This window comes from Pagrus pagrus, assembly GCF_965226575.1.
Source record: "Pagrus pagrus genome assembly, chromosome: 4".
Lineage (NCBI taxonomy): Eukaryota > Metazoa > Chordata > Actinopteri > Spariformes > Sparidae > Pagrus > Pagrus pagrus.
The window spans coordinates 32,850,569-32,874,979 of NC_140188.1; the positions used below are offsets into that span (position 1 = coordinate 32,850,569).

Consider the following 24,411-nt stretch of genomic DNA (forward strand, 5'->3'; position numbering starts at 1 on the left):
TAAACTCCTTCCCTTGGGGCAAGAGCTCATCCCCCAACTGAAGGGGGCAGTCCACTGTTTTCTGGCAGACAACCATGGCCACAACGTGGGACGTGTTCGACCTTGTGTCTGTCTCCAATGTGAAACAACCAAAACTGTTCTAAGTTTGGCAGAAAATGTTGTATGCATGTAAAAGTTCCCGTGACTCACAGCTGGAACCTACCTGATTGAGAAAATAGTGCCACACTCAGACTGGTAAATATGACTTTATTGTTGTACTGATGGAATTATTGCTGTGGAAGTCATACTAAATTAGTAAATTAGTTAAAGAGTTCAGTTCGCATAAACAGCCAATTAAAATGGAAGCATCTAAAACTGTTATGGTTAAAACCAGAGGCATGTTACATACTAATTCAGTATGCAGAGCAGTTACAGATTATGGGCAGTTTGCTCACTAGATAAGATTATTCAACTGTGCTCAAATATTCACCACAAGCCACTCCATTGTATTAATTCACACACTGTATTTAGGACATTATTGTTTGTAAATGTGGCAGTTTCTAATTAAGCTGTCTGCTTCAACAGAGGGAAATAAAACAGCAAATGTCCAGTGGAAAATACACAGCAACACCACCGTGACATTTACATTACAGTACCTGCATTCCTCTGTGGCTACCAACTGCTGGATCGGTAGGTAACATTTACACCCACTCTCACACACACGCGCACAAAGCCTTGTCACTTCACTGCCAATATGTGGGGAACATGTTCAGGCTGGCTCTCAGGTGACCAGTTAACTAACTGGCTTTTTTATTGCCACTGATTTGTCTCCCTTCAGCCTCCTGGCATTCGGCCAAAATTAATAATATATTTCTGCTAAAGACACTGATCCATCTCACTCTAATTGTCCTAGTTTTATTGTTAGCCCTCGGATGGCTTGGCAGTAGCGCTGCTATTGATTCTATCTGTTGGGGACAGCGCTGTGCCTCAGGCGAGGAAAAATGTAGGGAGATTAAATAGGCCAATAAATGACAACCTACGACCTCGGCTGCTTCCAACACTCTGTTAGTGCTGAGGGATGTTTGCCAGCTCTATAGTGTCTCACAGAAACAGAGATAAGAAGAGCAGTGTTGGTCTTTATAGTATTTCTCATTAGAGCAACATCCCACACTACTGCTGCCATAGCAGCAGCTGCTGGAGCTGTGTCCTATCACTCCCTGAGCTAGTCATTACCATGGTCAGCTGTAGCTATTAATATCCAGGCCAACCAAAAACTATGAAACGCACAGGCTCACTGGAGACTAGAAAGAGATAAAAGAGCCATCATGGTAGCATTGTGGCAACATCAGACCAGAGCTAACAGGGAGCTTTCACAGAGACAAATTGCCTTGGAGCAGCAAAAGGACTGCTATATGCTACATCACTATGTTGTGTCTTCTTAGGCCTTGTGGTCATTTGTCATATTTTGGTTTTAATGATGATTATCAATAAGCACTGCTTTTATTTTTTTATTTGTTTTAATTCAGGGTACAGGCTGACCTACAGTTTAGTGTTTACATTAAGTCTACTGAATCACATGGGCCCTTTTTGTAAGCTGAGATGTTCCATTAGCAATGTACAATAAATACAGTCCCTGACCTTCAAATAGGATTCAAACCAGTTTAGCACTGTCGAGGAAACTGAGCTGTGTGCAGCTTTGTGATCTAATAACCAAGATGGAAACCTGTCATTCAAGACCTGTAATGATAACTCCACCCCTTGTAATTTACTGAACCACTTACTTCTAATTTCATAGGTGAATATATGTTTTTATCTTGACTTTGTAAGTAGATATTTACAGGTAATCGAAGTGACACTAGAATTTAAAATCTCAGCTGAGTTATCAGTACTTGTACTTCAGTAGGAACATTATTTCCTCTGCTGCTCCTGAGCTGCTAAACCAACACATGAGCCCCAGACCGGCCATTAGCCGGCTCTGTACAACTGCTATGAGAAAATGTTGGCCTCCAGTGTATCTAATCAGGCCTCGTGGCCACAGTGTAGATCACAGGGGAAGAGCAATAATTTGAGATGTTTAATGGTCCCCTGTAGCTAACAGATGTAAATTGAATTTATTTATTTTACAGCTGCATTGTGATATGGCTTTGATGTGGAATGGCTCCGCTTGGATCAAACTTCATCTCTAATCTCATTTGCTCCCTCAAAGCATTTATTTCTGCATTACTGTGAGGAGCTGCAAACTCTGCAGAGATGAATGTGTCTTGCAGCTCTGTTTCCGGGCTTCACTGTGGAATAGCAGTGAATAGTGGAATAGTAGGATCTCTGTGCTTGACAACAGAGTGTATCATGCTTCACTAACGGTACAGTGTATATGCTGGGGGGTGGGGGTCATGGCACCAAAAGGCACAGAACCACAGATTTATACAAATGTTTCAGTGTTTTAGTTTGCCAACATTTACTCATATTTTCCCAGATTTGAGTTTTTAAGAAGTTGTCCTGGCAGCAGAGTCCTGTCTTAACAAAAAAGAGTGGCTCCAGATGAAGCTGGATGGAATCTGATGAATTGCCTCCAGTGGTGTCACTCAGTGACTAAGTTGCACAATAGGTAATGTAGGCACCTCGTGGCACCTGTTTTTGAAAAGTAAGGAGAATGCATTGAATTAAAAAGAACATGTTTCCCTGGTTCTGTTATCATTTGTTTTCAAAGTGTCCATTATGAGTCCAACAGTGATAGACCAGTGGACTGCTTTTTAAAACCTGGTGTCTGCATTACCCACAATGTAACTTAACCACTGTGTGACATCACTGAAGATAATGTATCAGATTACATGCAGCTTCCTCTGGAACCACACAAGGATTTATACTACTTTTTCACATATGCACTAGTACTCCACAAGACTTGTAAACTCACATTAACATGTAAAATTGGTGCAGTTACTGTTTAATTAAAATCACTGTTTAACACTAATGCTAAAAAAGACTGGCTGGATATCCGTGTTCTGTATATGCTGTGCAAACATATGTTTTCTAATGGTTTCAGTAAACCCATCCAACACTTTTGGAAATATTTCAAGTCTAAACTTAGACAAATGAGAGGAGGGGGTGAAAATGCCTTGAAAACAGCATTCGAAGTGTGACATTTGTTCTGCTGTAAAATCCAACAATATCTGTGGAATATTTTCTGTTCTGTCTGATATCAAATTAATCATATTAATAAACACAAAGCAATTAGATGTATTTGAGGAAGAGCTGCCATTATATCAGACATGGTTTTAAACAACACCTCTGATCCTGTTTTATCTATATTCCAGACACGTTCTGCACTGTCCTCATTTCACTGTGATCTACTGGGAGCACTCTTCACAGAGAGAAAGGAAGAGGAAAAACAAAGAAAAGATGGAGAAGACCTGCAGTAACTGCTCTGAGGAGAGTCCACTGGGGCTCCATCCTCAAGAGGCCATCAACTATGATAAATAGCCAGCAGGAAAGAGAGGATGAAGGCACAGAAACACCCACATAGAGATCATTTATAAAGCAGAGTAGCACAGATGATGCAGGATGAGTCTAATAGCAAAGAACGAGGGAAGAAACAAATTGCTGGCAGACTGTGGTTTAATCTATGTTGCAGTGAAAACACAGCTCTCTTCTTTATTCCCCCACTCCCTGTGAGTCAATAAGCCAACGAGGGGGCTTCAAACGTACAGTACAACCCCAACAACCACCCTCCACCCCCTTGCAATCCATTTTATTTATGCTTTATTGCAGCGGCCCCTCAGCTTAGCAGGGGCTTGTGGCTGCAGGACGTGGACATGCTGTTATAGCAAGATCACCCTGCCATTTCTCTTTCAATTAGCCTAACATGGTATGGAGCACTCGACCTCCCACCCACAGGTAAATCACCCAGTAGCAGTTGGAGCTCTTGTCCTCTGACGGCCAGCTGCTCTACGGGCCAATGGCAGGACATATGGGGTTCGTAATGACAGGGACAGAAAAGAAACGCATGAGGGTAACAACAAGCAGCTGATGCTACCGTATTTTAAATGCAGCCCACCATTGTGAATTCTCCAATTACACACTATCCAGACCGCTAATGAGCATTAGTTTTTGTGTCAAAATTCAGTGGGTTTCTATTTTGACCCTGCTAGCATGAAAAAGGCAGTACATTTGTAAGTCACTGGTCCAAGGCAAGACATTTAAACAACAACCAGATTGCCATGGAAGCTGGTATGGATAGCATATGTTCTCAAGAAAACTGTTATTCAAATATGCTAGAATATTGTTTTCAGTGACGTATTATTTTCAGTTGCTACTTTGCTGTTTTCTTCAATTGCTCACACTTCAGCCTTGCTCATCCAAAAGAAGAAGGAAGAATCCATGGACAAATAGTGTGTTGATTTTTTTTTCCCAGTTTCATTTCACTGTGCCAGTTAAAAGATATCAATGTATCAATACATAGAAGTATGTAATGCTTATGAGCTGCCACAAATAACATTTCAAATTGAATTAACAATGTTTATCATGCATTTGTGGAATATGTGAAATCGTGTTAAGACCTCAGCTGCATGCTGGCAACAAGAGCATGCATGGAGAAAAGAACTTCCTTTGTGTCCTGACCCAACAAAGTCAGGACTGAAGAAACTAAAGATCACCTGCACACCTTCCCAAAGGGTGCATGAAACAGAGAGAGATACAGGACCCCACGCCAACAAAGGCCGACTGATTGGAAGAAGGCCTCCTCCTTCTTCATCCTAATCTGACCCAACTTCTCCTCCTTCCCCTGCAGCCTCGTCCGTGATAACAAACTTCCCAAGGGTTGACTAATATAGGTGAATGTTAACAGGTTCCATAAGTGTAGGTTATGATAAGAAGTACTAAGGTCAAACTTCGGTTTCTTGCTTTCTTCCCAGTCACTCTCAATACTCTCAGCTTTGAACAATGCAGGCACAGTCTGTTTTAAGGTTCCTCATGTTCTGGTTTCTATTGTGTTGCTGAACACAGCTCCATTCACACCTGGTCCAACCACCGAACCTCTTTGTTCGTGTTTAGTGTCTTGTCACTGTAGTCTAGTTTGTTTTTTTGTTGTCATGTTTTTTTAGATTAGTGACTAAATGTTTGACTATAAAGTCTTTGTGGTTTCTGTACATTTTACGATTGCGATTTTGCTAATGCTTTACTTGAATTACAATCAATTATTTCCACTAAATTAATTTGTGTGTTAATAGACCTATTTCTGACTGTACAACAAGAGTTAATTGGTGTTATTGAATGAACGAGGCTGTTATCTCGCTGGATGAATAATTATTTTATTAGCACCATACTAATACTTATTATAATCTTACACCCTTACACACAGATGTTCTCTTGCCTCTGTTGTGGCTCTGTTACTACAGAGTAACTAACAGGAGAAAGTTTGTATTTACTGTAACTAAAGAAAACACAGGCAAATAGACAAAACATCTACAAAATAGGAAACCATCTTCAAACATCAATTTGACAACACATGGGCAGCATTTAGTTAATACGCTGCAAACACACACAACACAACCAAATATACAAATGTGCTGCAATGGCCCAAAGCACGTTCAAATACAGACACAATACAAAGTCAAAAACACAAACCCAGTAAGCACAAGCAACAAAAAATGCTGCATATCCACAGCGAAAGTGCTCCAGGCCTTTGGGGGAGCTCTCTCTAGATATGAAGCCCTGCCTTGTATATAGGCCTTTTTTTCAAATATAGGCCTGGTTCAAGGCAAGTGAGGTAATTGAAACCAGAAACAGTTTCAGATGATTTCCATGATCACCAGAGAATGATTCCTTTTGGTGACCTGCTGACCTTTTCTTTAACACCACCTTTCATCAAGGTCAACATTTTGACGTCATCAATTGTCCTAGTATGTTAATGACTAATGGCTAAAAACAATTTACTCTGGATATCCTTTGACCCTCTTTCCAACCTTTCTCTCGTATGACCATCATAGGTGTACAGAGAAAATATCAATTGGACTGGTAAAGTGTTTTCATTATAAAAACTTGTTTTATTAAGGGTTCAGGACATTGCAAGTATGTTGTCCACTTAGTCCTGAGTTAGGGTTATGCGTTGATTTGCCTAAGATTTGCAGCCGTTTTGGTCACTAATAAATGAAATTAGATTACACTAAAGCCTCTTATCTTTTTACTGTAGAATGGTTAGTTTTGTTGTTTACACTATAAAAAGTTGTGGATGGAACCAAAAGAACCTCTCCACGCCGTCTTGTTTTTCGTTACCCTTCATTTGGCTACCTAACCCACTCATCTGATACTAAAAGGTGCACTTAAAACACTGCAGACCACTGAACAACCAGAGCAGTGTCGTCTTCTGCGCTCCGATTTAAGATTTTCCATTGTTTTTTTTATCAGCAGTCTTTAGTCCTGCTGCCTGCAGCTTGTCTCCTTGTTGAAATATAAACCGCATACTAAGAAGAAAGTTCACAAAATGTATGTGCTGAATGTAGGGAGTGTATGGTTGAGCAAGAGAGAGTGAGTGGCAATAGGGACACAGAGGAAATAAAAAGGTTAGCAGTTGTTAATCTAGCAGTAATGTACAGTATAGGTCAGTGTGTCAGTTAATATATGCAGCAGCTTCTCAAGAGTTAAGACCAGTCTCCCCTGTTGTTTTATAACTGCTGGAAAAGTGAAAGGAGGTTACCTCCAAAGCCCTGAGGGTAACATCCCTAAACAACCGCCTGCAATGGAAATGCAAAACACATCTAGGGGTTAGGTATATTAATTACGGTTGCGTGAGGGTTCAAGAGTTTGAAAGTACTTTGGTGGAAACTAGGCTTAAAGGTGTTTTCACACTTGGTCCCTTTCAGCACCCCAAACAAATTCAGAGAGATTAGTCAATATTTTTTTGGGATGAGTGAACCCCCCAAAAGTACTAAGACCCATCTGAAATGAACCGTACTTCAACCTCCTTGGGAAGTGGTCTGATGGTTTGCATCAAGCACAAAGTGTTCCAGGTTTGTTTTGCACTTTGCCATTGTATTTTAACCCTCTAGGGTAGCATGAACCATTGCCGCCAACACAAGCAAGGCTTGTGGATGAGGAGTAGTCTGTTCTGAAGAAGAAACTCCTGCACTTGAATGAAGAACACATTAAAGCGCCACTCCAGCCAGTGTTTCTTCCTGTCTAGAATAGGGGTGTGGTTAAGAGTCATAAGTAATTATTACCATTGCAACCAGACTGCCATTCTAGCAAGATCAGTATCTATAGCATGGATAGCAATAGCATGAATATTATCAGGGGAATATATATATATATATATATATATATATATATATATATATATATATATACAGGGTTCAAACTTAACTTTTTTGCTCACTGGCCAACTGGCTAGTGAGCTTTAAAAATCTACTGGCCAGAAAGATTTTTTACTGGCCAAAAATTATGTATAGCTGTTTTGTATATTTTTCAATGTGTTTAACTGTTATAATACACTCATAAGCATTTTTAACACATATTATAGCAATATTAGCATATTATTGTGTGGAATAAGGGAATGAGTCAAATTTGCCTTTTTTTCCCTTAAAGGTTTATTTATAAAACATACTTTTTTGTTGAAAAAGAATTAACATTTAATGTATTAACTTGCATTCTTAAAGGTAAGGGGGTGCTTACCATTAACAAATAATTACATTATAGTATGAGTGCATATAGATGGACATAATTTTCAGAAGGCCAAATATTTAAATTTTTGGGGATACTGAATTTTAGGTCTTCATTGAATGTTAGCCATAATTATTACTTTTAAAATAAACTGAATAAATAAAGACATGGGATGTTTCATTCGGTGAATTAGTGACATAGGCCTTAATAAACTCTCCCATGACATTCTCATGCACCTGTACATCAGAAACAATAGGAGTGATAGGTGCAGTAGGATATGCAATAATTAACTACTGCATACATCTTGACAGCTCTACTTTACACTGTTGATTTGTATAATCCCAACAGACATGTCCAGTGATTTTCAGCGTTCTGTGTTTACATGTGTCTGTTTTGATGATACAAGTCAGCTCCTGAAATGTGTGTTTCTCTTCTATAAAACACATTCTACATCGTGGAGGCAACGTCTCTCCACTTAGGGCTTCCTTCACCTTTGAAACGGGGCAGAGCTCCGTGGGAAACACCTGCCTGACACAGCAACGTAGGGAACCGTGCACGTCCGCGGCGCACAGCTCCACGGACATGCACGGGGGGAAAAAACGGCGTCGCCGTCGCACCGAATGCACGCGGCTACACGCCGCTTTGGGTTGTGAGCGCGCATGTCGCGCGTCTACATTGGAAGCTAATAGGTAGACTATAATCAGTATAATCAGAGGCAACAAGCAAATCCTTGCTTTACAGCATGTTGTGAGCTTGAAGATCTGCGCGACATCGGCGCACAACCCGAGCGTTACAGCCGGGGCAGGAGGAACATCAAAGTAGTTGGACCATAGACGGACCCTATTTTTTTTTCACTCGCCAGAGTGGCCGGTTAGCCGGCTTCCTTTACTCGCCAAAGGTTCAAAGTTAGTCGCCACTGGCGACTGGCGACCGCTAATTTTGAACCCTGTATAGGCCTATACACACACACACACACACACACACACACACACACATAAATATGTATACACACCGATCAGGCATAATATTATGACCACCTGCCTAATATTGTGAAGGTTTTTGATTCTGTTTAATAAAGTTCATGTTAGAAATTTATGCTTTGAGTATTATCAAATACATAGGCATTAGCAATGTTCTATGCATTATCTGTTGTCACAGGGGTGGTGGCATTTGGTCTGTCCAGTTTCCATCCCACGACTACTTCCCTTAGCACTTCTGCCAAATTTTCACTTGTGTGAGCTTCATAGATGGGGCGAGTTTGAAGGACTGGATTTTCAATTTCCCAGTCATCATTAATGTGGGGTCATTTAGCTCTGTGTTGCTCTGGAGGTCCAGCAGTCTGTCTTTAAGTCCACTAAATCTGCACTGCTCAGACCTCCAATTACCTTTTCCTTCACATTATCATACTGTACATGGAGGGCAACACCTTTGTGATAAGATGCGACCTGCTTGGCATTTCGTAATGTGGTTCCAGTATATCAATTAAAATTTAATTGATATACTGGAACCACATTACGAAATGCCAATGCCAAATTTAAGCATTTAATTATTAAATGCTTAAATCCAGGGTGTTCCACCACCGAATAAGGTCACATGTCTGATGCTACAAATACCCCTATAGCGCTGGTTATTGCTTTAGCGTGAATTGAATTTTGTGGAATCTTAGCTCTAAATGAGGACAGAAGAGTTGGCTGTGTTAACGGTGTTGTTTTCTTAGTTATAGTGTAACTAAACCCCTAGGTTTTGGCTGAGGTGCATCTGGGCCGGAAATTCAAAAAATGCCTTGATTGTGGGCGGGGCTCCAGGAGCAGTTAAGACACATCCAGTCACTGTGCAGCCTCCAACAGAGCCCCCCCACCACCACTCACACACGCAAAAACACACACAGAGGGGCGGGGCGAACAGTGGTGGCCTGTGATGTAAGCTGCCTCCAAAACTCATCGGCCTCCATCTCAGCCAATAGCAAAATTTGATTGTAATAGCCGGGTTTAAACCCATAGAGGGCAGTCACTCTTACATTTTTACAACAAAATACACCAAATTGAAATACTTTGACTAAAATGTCAAGAGTTGGACCAGAACACATCAACAACATTACTTCATACCCAAATACATTTGTTTTCAGCAGAAAAAAGAGGTTTGGGGGTTTAGTTACACTTTAGTTAAGTCTACTTCTTTATGATGCCTGCAGAGATGTCCTGCCATATTTGTTGTGTTGTCCATGGGCGTGTATGCTACACACGCAAAGCATAGCTAAAACTGTGGTTTTCTTGTCAACAACGCGAGATAACTCACTGGAAACGCACAATATTTTCACACTTATTTCAAAAGAAGCAGGAGGGGGTTCGAGTTGGGTTGATGTGTCTACTATAGGAGCAGTTGCCATGGTGTCTATTCATTGGTTGCAGCTTCAGGTTAGACGTGCCGCACTACAACATGCTGTTTGTGTTTTATTTCCCCTCTGGCATGGCTAAATCCTTGATTCTGCCTTTGATTTCAAAGGTCAAGATTGTGATCTCATTTCGATTGATATCTGACTTACAATCGAGATCATTCATCCCTATTTGGAACCCAACCCTAAAAAGTGGACCTGGAGTTGGGTTTCTTTCACTGAACTGGAAAGAGTTCCAATATCATGAATTAACTTTCCTGTTTATTTTAATTGAAAGCTAACACACATTAACAATAAAATAAATCACAGCAGCTACCGAGCTTATCCCTCTCAATGACAACTGAGCAGACTCCATCCGCTGATGACGACCATGCATGAGATACTCTGTATATAACTATTCAGCAGACCTTGAGTTGTTTTTGTCAAACTGGATGTGCATTTTATAGACGTTGGCATTTATAATGGCAAGCAGGATATAACAAATGATGTTGTTGAGTTGCATTGTGAGAAATGTAGCATGAAGTGTTTATTGAGTCAGGATAGTCAGGGTATCTTAGACTGCTGCTTCACGTTTACCTATTCTTTTTAAAAAAATGTGTCACTTGCAAGTCCCCTTACTGTAGTGAAGAACTGAAGTATCCTTTTAATAAACCCCTTAGTCCTGTTGTACAGTATACTTATAGCAATAGCAGTACATTCAGATTTTTTTCTTTTTGCGTCTTTTTACAAAAAATGTTCAGGTAATCACTTTCTATGGTTATATGCTTGCACATGTTTATGCTATCTATATGCTTTAAGCATTTAAATTGTCTCATGAAAAAATAGGAAAAAAATAAGTTACTATTGCATTACCAGTTCCAGTTTTTAAATGCGGTTGTACACTTACAGATAACCGTCTTGCATCCTGACAGCCCTTCAGAAGTTCTATATTTATCATGCCATGAAATTTCCTTTCACTAACAGAGACAAATGGTCTATTAGTAGTCTTGCATTTTACATGGACTGATGAAAAATAGATACATCTTCCTCTGTGCCTGGACATCAATAAAGAAACTGACAGAGGAGATTCATTCACGCCTCGCTCATCAGTGCTCACTGAGAATAATTGGGTGTGACAAGCTTGTACAGGACAAGACACTGTGGGTGGGAAATATCCTTCAGTGATGAAATTCAATTTCACACAATGTCATAACCTTTGCAGTGTGGGATGGAGCTGGGCTATGAAACATAGAGTTTGCATACAGGGATGGTTCACTGTACTGTATAGTCTGTCTAAGACACACTTGGACCCCATAGGTGTGAGATAAAAATGTGATCCAGAGAATAACATTCAACTTGTTTTTTGATGTAAAATGGAAATTTAACTAGTGCAGTGCCTGTTTAAAACATGCTGTTTGGCACAGATGATCTGATAATGTGGGGGGGTTTACAGATCCAGTGTTTAGCATCCGGAACTGCTCACAGACTCATCAGGGCCACCCTGATAATATCAAACAAGGTTGATATTTACAATTTAAAATCTGGATGATGACATCGGTACTTTCCGAGTCGGACCACAACAACTGATGAGAGAGGCATCCTGGAGCAGCTGAGGGTTCTGCCAAGCAACAGTTAAAATTGTAGCCTTCGAGGCTAATGTAAGCTAGAACGCTACCATTGACAGAAACTTCAGTTCTCGCTGAACAATTTAAAAAAAAAACAGTTTTAACCACGTCTCCCCACTCACCGAGACTTGTTTAACCTTCCACTCCAGCAGCAAGTTGTTTCACCATGCTAATCTCCCTAATTTGTTGTCTTACTGTTCACAGTCAATTACTGAAGATCAAAAAGAGTTCCATTTCAGAGCAAGAATTGATGGCACTGCTTTTGTTTAGTGTCAGCTGGCATGAAAAGTTAAAATTATGATATTCTACTTTTTTCGTATTGAAATGTTCTGTCACTGTGTTCAAGGTCGATCCAACAAATGCATTGAAATGAGCTTTTCTTTAACATTAGGGTCAGTTTGGGGTGTGCACCATTTTATGGGTGATCAGTTTCAGGCATAAACAGCAGATAAAGAGCACACAGCTAAAGGAACAATAATGCACATAGATGGTGAGCATAAATATGTTGTTTGTTTGGTTATTTTGTACAGATTGGCAGTGTATGCAATGCCTGATGCTGATTAAAAAACTCAACAGGGGAGTTCCACTGGCCAGCCAATGAAGACGTAAGGCCCTTTCAGAGAGAGGACAACAAGTGTAAAAAGGGGTAAAGTATAGATAAATAATTGTGTAGCGGGGTTAGCTGTTCACAGTCAAGGTTAAAGGTTCATTCATTTATCATTTTAAAAGTCCAGGGTTGCAAAAGAAAACTGAGTTCGAGAATTTATGCTACATCACTGAAAAAACAGACAGTACAAACTATTTTATAGACTGGAGTTGATAAATTAGGAGACGCACAGCCTGAGGAATGAAGCTGCTCCGTATTCTGGCAGTACAGCAGCTGATACTTCTGTATCTTTGTATCAGATTGCAGTAGGGTTAACAGACAGTGGTTGAGTTGGGTGTTGTCTTTTAATATCCTTTGGGACATCGCACTTTACAGATATCACTGATTTTGATTTCCTCCCGATATGAACTCTCATCATTGTTTGTAATGCGGCCGATGGTGGTGTTATCTGCATACTTCACTTCAGAGTTCTGTCCATGTCTGGGCAAGGCAGTCATGGCTGTACAGTGTGAACAGGAGGGGGCTGAGCACACAGCCCTGGATGGCTGCGGTGTTGAGCACTAACACAGAGGAGGTGTGACTGCCAATCTGGACAATCTGGGGTCTGCTTGTGAGGAAGTTCAAACATCCAATTGCAGAGTGTGGTGCTCAAGCCCAGAGTGTGAAGTTTCCCAATTAGCTTTGTGGGGAACGCTGTTTGAGCTGGGGTCAACAAACAGCATTTAATGTAGCTGTTGTTATTTTTACAGTGTGTAAAGACTGAGTGGAGGACAGTGGATATGGCATCCTTTGTGGATCTGTTTGTTCTGAAAGTGTACTGGTGGGGGTCCAGGCTGGCAGGCATGTTGTCTTTGATGGGCTGGAGAACCTCTGTGAGAGTGAGATGTTAAAAGTGTCAGTAATAATATCAACTAGCTGATTGGCTCATGTTTTTAGTACATGGCCAGGTATATTATCTGGACCAGCAGTCTTATTTATATTCATTCGCAGCAGGATTTTTCTCAAATCTGTTATGGTTAGTGACAGTGGCCGGTCCTCTGGAGGCAGAGTAGACTTTACAGCTAAATTTTTGTTGAGGAGATCAATACAAAATGTGTTAAGCTCATCTGGCAATGTGGCCTCACACATGACTCATGCTTTTGTAGCTTGTGACATTTTAAATCACCTTCCACATAGCTTAGTGTAGCCCTGTATAAAATCATTTAGGTCACAGTGCATAAAAGTTCATGATATTTAAAAGAGGAAGTTCATAATATTGAAAAAAATGGTTAAAATATGTGCTGGATAAAAAGTGTAAATATAATATGTACAGTTTAATAAATTAGACTATTTACAGTTAAAAGATAAATATATATAAAGGTTTTAAAGGTCCCATATTATACTGTTTTTTATCAATCAACCACCCGGCTCCCATCCCCCACTGACCTGCAACAGGTAACATCTAAAAACAGCTAGCAAAAGCTGTGTTTGTCTCCAACACAGTCTCCAAACTCTTGGACACTGTTCGCATAGTCTTTCAAGCTGACTTCACCATAGAAAACGTGTTTTTCATAATATGCGACCTTTAAGTTCATTAAGTTTATAAAACATCTGTGATCTGGGAGAAAATGAGGGATGAAGTAGCAGTGTATTCTCATGTGTAATCTAACTTGTTACCTGTCAATCATTTCATTCTTGTGTTGCCTTTTGGTTGTTATCAAAGTCACGAGCCAATCAGAGCAAATTCACTGTGTAAGGGGCGGGACTAGTGGTGCAGGTTAGGGTGGAGTGTGGTGAGCACGCAACAGGAGAGACAGACGCTATCGACCAGAGAGTTAAGACGGACGCATCGTGGTGTGGGGAGCATTTAAGTTTTATCGTGGAGGTCAACTTTCGTGGTCCTGATATAAACTTCTGTGTGACCTGCAAGAGGAGACGGACGTTGGAGAGGGAGAGAGATCGAGACTGGTTTCCAAAAGACGGCCCTGCTGTTTTCTTCCTGGTGACTTTGCTGCTGTGTGCCATTGCCCATGTGTGTGCTTGAACTGTGACTGCCATTGCCAATGCCCTTGTAGGACTGCCATTGCTTGTACCCTTCTGTCCCTACTAACAAACATAGGATTCGTGAGTACTAACTGAAACTCTTGTGCACGTGCTTTTTATTTTTAGCTCAGTTGAGTGAAGCGGCCATTATAGTTTACAGGCCCCACCGCACACAAGCTTCATCAAACTATGGAAAGCCGTTTTAGTCATAATGAAATAAATTAATAAATTAATAAATTAATAAATAATGCCATGAAATGAGTCCCAAATTAAATAAATAGGTTGATAAATAGACATAAATTAAATATAAATACATAGATTAATTTATATAACAACTTTTTTATTTTTTCAGGAGACTTTTATTTCCTAACGTCACATTTATTTCTTTCTGGGGAATTTATTTCATAACGTCACATTTATTTCACTGCTCTTTTATTTCATGCTGCAATATTCAAATGAGGTATACCCCGCCCCCTCATTTGAATATTGCAGCATGAAATAAAAGAGCAGTGACATAAATGTGACGTTATGAAATAAAAGTCCCCGTAAATAAATAAACGGTAGCTAGCTACAGCCAAGTATAACCAGCAAAGAGCATCAGTTGTTGGTTTCTCTGGTGATATGCTGCCCACGGAATTTGTGGAGCTACCTTCAAATTCTGCCCAGGTTTTACAAATTACACCTTTAAAGAGAAGCCTTAAAACCAGTAATTACAGTCAGAGTGGTTGTTTGCTCCTCTCTTCTCAGCTCCTGTCAGCCTCCCTTAATCAGTGCATTTGCACTGACCCATTAGTTGGACTGCAGACAGAACTATTGAAGTTTCAGCTTACACACCTTGAGCTAAAACTTTCCAGATACATCACAGAAACACTCCATTTTGTGCTTCTCTATTCAAATCCCTCCAGGAGCGAGCCTACTCTCCCTGGCTTTTTGTCTGAAATACTAAAAAAAGAACGCTGATCAATACATTCAATGTTTTTGGATTGCAGTGGCTTGAGCAGTGAGGAAGTGCGTGTGTTGGCTGAGATAGGATTCATCACATTGAGTTGCTGGACCCACTTATTGTTCCCAGGCAGAGAAAGGAAAGTGCAGGCCAGACAGCACTAGGGGACAATGACAGACAGGCAGCATGGATATGTGATTGTATTCATTATAATGCATGCTTAAAACATGTTCACATCAGTTTGCAATATGTCACTCCTGACATGCATACAACATCCTTCTGGAAATTCTTTTCACAGCCAGAGTCAATATTCGTACTTATCAGGAAGCTGCCATACACATTATACGAAAGCAGGCTGCATATTAAATCGTATAAATCAGTGTGTGAGGCGATGTACAGTACAATGTGTGACCCAGAGAAGTCATTCTTCCATTTTGTTCCCTTACCAGAGACCCCTTTACCAGCCAGAATGTTTCATTTATGTTTGTATAACAACATAAAACGGGGAATCCATAGATTTATCCGGTGGATTAAAATGTTTTGTGCCAAAAATGAAAAGGTAATGAGGAAATTCAGTTTTGATTTAGCAACATAACACAGTTCTTATGATAATGGTTGATTGACTAGGTGATAATTTCAGAGGATGGAAAGCAGGCCGTTTGTAAGTTCTGTAGAACAGTGTTTAAGTACAGTGGTAGCAAGTATCTTGGCGTTCACCTGGTGAGACGGCGTGGTGAAACCTGTGCAGGCGAAGAGGATGCTAGTAAAGCTAGCACTAGCAAGAACACGCAAGACAAAGACACAGAGATTAAACAATTATTCCCAGCCACAACTTAGCCACAACTCTGCATATTCTTTAACTGCTGGTAGCACTGCACACTGTTCACTGTCATGTCTACTGAAAGTATGTACTGAATTGAACCATGCTGCACACGGTCTACTGTCTCCTGACAGTTGCTGCTCAGTGCACACTGCAGCAACACAGAACTAATGCCTGTGAATCGCAAGATGAGGAGGGCGAGACAGCACCTGGTTACGGGCTACAGATGTGATCCACAACTAGTTCATCATAGTTGTTAATAATGCAGTGAGGACTCAGACTCTGTCTTGCTTGTCCACATGAGCTCCCTTGCGTTCTCTCTCTCTCTGCTGCAAGTCTGCATCCTACTTTTTTTATATTCCCTCTTATTTTGCTGGGGTCTGTGATTTGGGGTTGTATTTCTTTTTAAACTGCTGTTTCCAGTTCTCAGACAACTTAACAATTATGACATTTGTTTGCAGCTCATAACATGTTTAACAGCAGTCAACAACTGTGCTGTGAGATTGGCTATATTGGTGTTTAAAAGATGACAGATAGGGTTAGGAGCAAACAAAGGTTGCTATATCCAGCCAGCTGTCAGGTGAATGCACAGGGAGCGCCTACAAAGTGCAACACCGAAAAGCGAAAATCTTCAATAGTTTCAGTCTTGTGCAGTGTCATTCCTGTGTTCCCATTCCCCAAGTTCTGTAGTCTAACCAACAGGAGACCACGGATGTATAAAGTCATTTTGGTGAAAGTTAGTGAATAGTTGCATTTTTTGGTGTTGCACTTTGTAGACAGCCTCACAGCCGCTGCACATCGAGACCAGTGCAGTTTGTCCAGCTCGTTTGGGTGAAAATTAGGTTGTAGCTAGTCGTCTATAATGAATGAATGAATGAGGCATTGTTTGCATTTTGACAACATTTGTTATTGAAAAAATGTTATTGATCCCCAAACTTTACCAGAGTCGACAATGTATCCAGGGGATAATGTCAGTAAACACAAGCAAAAGACAGATTTTGCTTATCCCGTGCAAATGTGCCACATGGCACACAGATGGGGTAAACGGTAGGTTATTTTGAATTACTTCAGATCCATAACTTAAAGGTCCAGTGTGTAGAATGTAGTGGCATAGCAGAACTTGGCAGAAATGGAATATAATATTCATAAGTATGTTTTAATTAGTGTATAATCACATATAGCCATGTTTTCATTACCTTAGAATTAGTCATTTATATCTACATAGGGAGCCGGTCCCCCTCGACGGGGGTCGCCATGTTGCACCACCATGTTTCTACAGTAGCCCAGAACAGACAAACCTGGCACTAAAGAGGGCCTTTTGCTTTTTTAAATTTAGTGGGTGGCTGCAGGAAATGCACCGGTTGGAAGACAAAGAAGATGACAAGCAAGGGGCTGCTCTTTCCCGCCAAACAGTTTGTACAAAAATTACAGGAGCATGAAACATTGTCAAAGAAACGAAAACTCCAAGACACTACACGAGATCAGGACAAGCGAAAGCATTAAACAAGAATAAACACTGGAGTTGCCTTTCCAAGATGGAATTCTCTGATGAAAAAGAAATGTTTGCAGACTGACCGACCTTAATATATCTTCACCACCGCTGCTAATGGTAAAAAAAAATAAATGCGGCCACGTATAACACGTTAAATATTAGCACACTGTAGCCTCAGTTTGTGCCTCTCAGAGAGCTGGTGGTAATGATTATTTTGATTGATTCCTTGTCCGTTGCAGTGAGACAACACATGGAGCAATAACTTAAGATATTTAGGGCTGGGAGTGTGCCAAAGTGTCAAAATAATGACTAAGTGTGATAGATAAACTAAGAAGAAGTCTGCTCATCACCGAGTTAATAAATTCTGTGAATATTTTTCACAGTGCTCCATAATTTCTTTATATGGTTCTTATTTATTTTTTTTTAGTTATAACCTATATTTTTATAGACTAAAAAACTAAATACATCTTCACCTCATCACTTGAATTAGTAGAAATACTCGATGCTGTTGTGGACTAACCAATATTTAGAAAATTGATTTATTGTCCATGCAGGCCACCATAGCTTCTCCAACATCTTTGGAAAGAGAAAGGTGAGTAAGCGAGGGAGTGTTGCAATCTAGAACTTCACCCCTGGATGCAGCTAAATGCTCCATATATTACACACTGGACCTTTAAGTTACGTATATGTAATGTACATACATAGTTATGTAAGTAACATAGTTATTTAAACTCAAATCACAACGTTTACTAAACCTAGCCAAGTAGTTTTCTTGGCTAGACTGAACCAAAATGCAGGCACGCATGAAGTTTTGGTACATCTATCGCTGTTACGCTGCAACAGAGATGTTTTTTTTTACGAAAGGTGTAATACGTCGTTTTGGGAGTCACTGGCAATTGAACTATTCAGTTGTTTAGGTATGAAAATGTATTGGTTTTTGCTAGTCCAACTTTGGAACATTTGTAGGCAGATTAATGTCAATAACATTCATAACACAACTGGCGTATAATTACATATGTAGCCTAATGTAAGTGCTGTTGAATTCTCTTAGCATTGCAGTTGTCTCTTCCGAAGTCCTTATGAGTTCTCCTCATCTTTCCATCATGTTTTCCATTAGGGTCAAGGAAAAGTGCTTGGTAAAAGAAATAGGCCTTACATTTTTTGACAATAAGACTGCACCCATTGTATTGCTGATCTAGTAATTCTCTACAGTAATCCAGTCTGGACGGTAAGAGAGAAAATCATTTGTTCCAACCTGTCCTCCATTCAGGACATGTCCAGAGTCAAGTAAACATCACTGCAAACCCATCATGCCCGGACACAACGTGTTCAAACTTCTCCCCTCTGGTAGGTGCTACAGAGCAACAGAGAACAGTCTGTTCCAAAGGGCCATCAGTCTGGTAAACACTTAAATCAGAGACACAGTGTCAATAACCCTCTAACATCAAAACATCAACCTGCTTCCATAATACATTTTTATTTTACAGTTTGAAACTCACATATCATGCACTGTTACTAGCAATGTTACTACAAATCCTACACTGTAAATAAACATGTACAAATTCATATACATATACGTAATCACCCTCTCCATATAAATCCATTCAATATTTATTTTGTTGCACTATTTGTATTTTTTTCAACTGCCAGAAACACTTGTATATGAACATTTTATATATGTTCTGTTGTTGTTTATTTATGCTGTGTGTACACATCCTTGCCAATAAAGCTGATACTGATTCACTCTTTGACCACAAAGATTTATCTGACAGACAATGGTGTCTTTCGAATTTGTAAAAGCTTGGCATGTCTGTTGTCTGTTTTTATAAAAATGGTGTAATATATTGATATTAAATGTTAGTACAAAGTACCATCAATTGACTGCTTCCGTTTAAAATTACTGGTGTCAATATCTCCTTTTCAAAGCCCCTGAAAACCCTAATCAGAAAACATTGCAATTGATGTAGCTGATGTCGAGCTGCATGCTTCATCTAATCGCTTGATGGAAAAACACTGAGGAATCTTTCATCATAGGAGTAGTGCCGGGATATTAAGCTAAATGTTGAGCAGCAGATGGGCCAGCTCATTCTGTTCCTTAGATAATTATAAACCATTGACATGCTGACAAATTAATTTAAAATGGGCATGTATCTAATATTCTGTTGGTTATTATGAAGATGTAATTGCTACAGGATTTTTCCCTTAATTAATTATGGTGGGAGTTGAATCGATTTTTTTTTTTTCTGCTTTAAATTGCTGCCATATCAGATAGCATGAATAACAGCACATACCAATATGTCGGGTCTGTCAACCATAAAAAACATATGGGGCAAACTCAGCATTTCGTCTGCAGAGATAGGAAACACTGTTTGTTTCACTCTACAACAGTCTTTTAGTAAGCACATTCTTGCCCTCACTGGTATAGTTGACAAGTAACATTTTCTGACCAAAATAACACTGGACAAGATAATGTGTTTGTATCTACAACATGTGTAGGGTCAATGGCCTCTCCAAGTCTTATTCTATCGTAATAATAATACTGTAATACATTTATTGATGTACCACTGTTCAAAACAGATGTTAGCAAGCAACTGAAGCAAGCAGAGCGATGGACTCGAGTCACTGTTTAGACAACTTGACAGACAGAAAATAAATGACTTAAAGGAATAGTTCACTCTAGAACAAAATTCAGTCATTATCGACTCACCCTCATGCTGATGAGAAGTCTGGTGTAGTTTCTTGTTCCTTAAAGTGCAGCTGGAGACCAGCGGCGGTACCCTCCTGCAGATGTACTAAATGACGTCGTTTCGAGGAAACTCTGGATGTCGCCACTTCAGTACACTTGGATTGCAGCGGACGAGCAGTATGGAGGAATATTACAAAAGTTTTTGTGTAGTTTTATGGACCTTTTCGTCTCGGGCACCATTGATGCCCGTTATATGGATTTTTGCTGCAGGAGGGCACCCCCGCGGGTCTCCAGCTGCACTTTGAGGAACAAGAAACTACACCGGACTTCTCATCAGCATGAGGGTGAGTCGATAATGACTGAATTTTGTTCTAGAGTGAACTATTCCTTTAATACTGAACTTAGACTTGGAAGTCAAAGACGTGTCAAAACTTGAATGACTTGTCTTTGTGTGTGTTTATTTTACGTTTTCAGTGTAGTTGTTTTAGTCAGTTGATTATAAATGTCGGTTAGTATTTCAATGTTTAAAAGTGATGGATGGGAATATTGTTTGATTGAGAAGAACAAATCAACCAATTCATTGTTGTACTTTTTGCATAGGTTGGATAAATTGTTGACATTTTAGTATATGGATTGTGTGTGTGTGTGTGTGTGTGTGTGTGTGTGTGTGTGTGTGTCTATAGGCTGGGGCTTTCTTTCTGCTCCAGCTTCTAGCAGACAGAACAAAAAATACACGTACACACACACAAGCAGCAGGTAATGATGTTGATGTCACTTTTTAGCAGGGGAGAAGTTTGCTCATGCCATCTGCACTTTGGAGTTTAATCAATGGGAATAAAGATAAATGAAGAGTTATCAAGAAGTGAAGTCTCTACACAGTTTTAATGGGATGAAATCTGACCAGCAGGACCAGAGCTGACCTGCTCTCCTGGGCGGTGTTAAAGCACCATCACACATTTACAGAACCCTTCATGAATTGTCACTCCAAACAAACAAAGACAGGTGCAGAAAAACTTTCAGTTCACTCCTCTGTCATTAGCAGGCTGTAGGATGAAGACTTTCAGCAGTTCCTGACTCTCAGACAGCTCCAGTACAATAACTGACAAATAAAGCTGTTAGAAATATAATGTTTTACTTAATCATGTGGCTGATTGATAGCACAAGTCATTTTCTGGCTGACAGCAACAACGCGTTAATATGTGATAACACACACCCAACACGTCACCGACAATCTGCCAGGAATACAAGACAGGTATACCTGTCTAGGCCTTACAAGCTTGATCTCAAATGAGATGAAGTCTATCTCCAGAACAGAAATCCAGGCCATAGAATACACATAAGTGGGCTTGTATTAGACATCATTTTATTATTCTGGGCCCTGCTCTTTGTATGTGGATAATAAAGTTAATCAGATTGCAATTTTTTGATGATGTGACGTAAGTTTCAGTATCTTAAAAGCTGGTTTAATAATTAATTGGACTCTTTTCAGAGCTATAAATCCTTGAGCCCAAAGCTACCAAAGTACTGGCTGATTGACATTTAGATGACAGAAGTGTTAGGTTGAACCCGCATACATGAAATAATTTTCAAATATAAATGGTTTGCTTTCTCAGAGTGTAATCATGATTTCAGATCAGAACATGCAGGTTATTGAGAAATCACTGTGAGTTTTTTTGATTTCCCCACATTTCTGTGGCTTCATATAAATACAGCTATCATTTTATTAATTTAAGCTTTGTCATACTGTAGGACTTACATGGCACATCAGGGACCCATTCTTCTAACGTGGCTTAACTAAGACAGACTGTTCATTTAAAGGAACTTGAGGCAGGATCAAGAAATAAGACTCAATAGTGACACGACGGCCATTGCTGCCTTTAGGATAACTGCAGCCATCAGCCAAGCTGGCGCGGGAGTGCGCATGAACTCCTCACAGCAGTGCAGCTGATGCCTTATCCCCTACACACATGAAGCAGCCGGCTCGCTGTGTGTAGCGACACATAAGCGCAGCGATGTACCGTTACGGTTGATGCAGTCTGAAAGGCACAGACGAAAGCAAAGACGGCATATTGGGGGACAGAAATATCGTCTCTGATACGGGATTGCTGTGTGTAAGCGGCTAATGTTACTACACAGACACAAACAAACCATTAGCCTGTGGCTACATCCAGCTGCTAACGTCACCTCCCAGATAACAGGTTGGGCTTTCGGCCCCATATATAAAGGGACATATTTCTAACGATTCGGTTTCAGACTAAAGGACCGTGGAAAATGCGCAGTCTGTAACTATTCAGTGTTACACAGCGGTGGACTAAGTTACATGTTTGCAGCTAACGCTACTTTGCACGTTAGGTCACTCCGAGTCCTCGTGATCTCATATGATTTTCAAATCAAGCTCTAAACATGACCTGTAATGTTTTCTTACCTGGTTACTAGGAAATGAGCCATGTCAGCATCTGTTTTCAGTCCCAATTCCAGTTGAAGCTGCCTCCATGAGTCAAACGCGTATCCGATGTTTATTCGGGTGCCAGCCCCGCTTTGGTCGTAATTTTGTTTCAACATGCCGCTGATAAAACCTTCTTTTTCTTCTTAGTATGACTTTTTAGTGGACTTTGTGTGGTGTTGGGTCATTTGCTGGCCGTAGCAGAATCCATCACTACCCAAACACTAGTTTGGGTCCACCGCGCTTGTCTTCTTCCTGTATCCAAGGACGCGCATTCAGCGTCATCGGACGTCACATCCGCAAGACTGCGCGGGAAATTCGGGCCCGAATTACAGTACATTATGCAGCACACAGCCTGTTTAAGGCAATGGAGAGATACGTGGGTGGGCTCATTCGTCTTGGTTTTGAACACTTCATCACCCGTTAGCATTAAAAAACTTAAAATGCATGTTTATTTTTTCACAAATCCTGCCCCAAGTTCCTTTAAATTATATTCATTTAAATTTCATGTTGGCTGTTTTTTCAAAACTCTAGCATCATACTTGTGTCATGTACCTTGGTATCTGAGCAGGACTGATCCAACCTGAGACCTCTGGCTGTGGAAGCGGATAGAGATCTGATTGCTGTGGCTTCGTACTACCAAGCCCCTCATCAGAATGGACTCGTTGGCCAGCATGGTGTTCTCCCCATGGCCCACATCTTCAAACACCACCTTGTCTCCCTCAGATAGATTCACATTCATGACCTGAGAGAAAACAGAGGAGGGATTAGACCATTTATGCATCATATAAAATCAAAAAGCAGGAGACCAACTTAGACTCTATTATCAAAAAGTCCCAGCAGCATCCAAGCTGAGGATCCTCATTCTGCTACAGGAGCTGATGCTCCGGCTCTACACAGCATCACATAGGGTCCGATTCACAATGAAATGGCGATGTAAAAATTGCACTGCCGTTTTCACCGAGTTTGCGGCTGTGATCTGTGCATATTCAACACCTGATTCACTGAGACAGCAGCTCATTACACAGTCAGCTTCTGGACTGAACCTGGTGTTGAACTCCATACTGACCCTAAACCAGAATGACTGAGAGCTCAGATGGCACAGTTCACTGCTGGGATTTCTATGAGATCAGAAAATAAACAGAAATAATAACAGAGAGAGAGAGAGATCACTTAAGGGATTTTGAATAGAAAAATCTGCAACAGAGGTGTCAATCAGAGGTGGCGGTTGTATGATACACTCCATCCCCCCAAAAGCCAATCGTCTTCTTTATAACTGCCGAGCCAGGACAGATGTCAGCCACTCGCGTTGTTGCATTGAGGAGAGCGCACAGTTGAGATTCAGGACAATTTTAACAGATTTGGTGTGGCTGCAGACAGACTTCTAATAAGCACTGACGAGAGAATATCCCACTAATGCACAAGATTACCAAACGAGGTGACATTAGACATTTAACTGGCATTTGTTTGCCAGTGCCATTTGGGAGCGCCTGTTATGTCCTGTGATATTTGTGGGGGATTTTGGTGCGTGGTGTGGTTTCTTTTCTGTTTTATGCTTGCAGAGGTGCTTGGAGAGGCTGGGCGGAGCTTTCCATTACCGGAGCCGCTGTCACATGCGCACCTGCAGCAGGTTGGCAATCAGCGGCTGCTGATAAAGCCCTGCTCTTCATGCTGCCAGATGATTATATCTACTCGATGTGGTACATGGCTCCTGTTAGACTGTTGTTCTACACGACTTCTAATTGTTTCGTTCTCTAGGTAAATTAACTACTC

General features: G+C 40.5%; 1 protein-coding gene across 1 annotated transcript in view; it reads right to left on the minus strand.

Annotated features, from left to right (window-relative positions):
* Positions 1-24,411, minus strand: part of sez6b (seizure related 6 homolog b) — a 259,161-nt gene that overhangs the window by 74,664 nt on the left and 160,086 nt on the right. Inside the window, exon 4 of the mRNA XM_084350932.1 lies at positions 23,194-23,383. Coding sequence (XP_084207058.1) covers positions 23,194-23,383 — 190 coding nt within the window. The remainder of the gene's footprint in view (positions 1-23,193; positions 23,384-24,411) is intronic.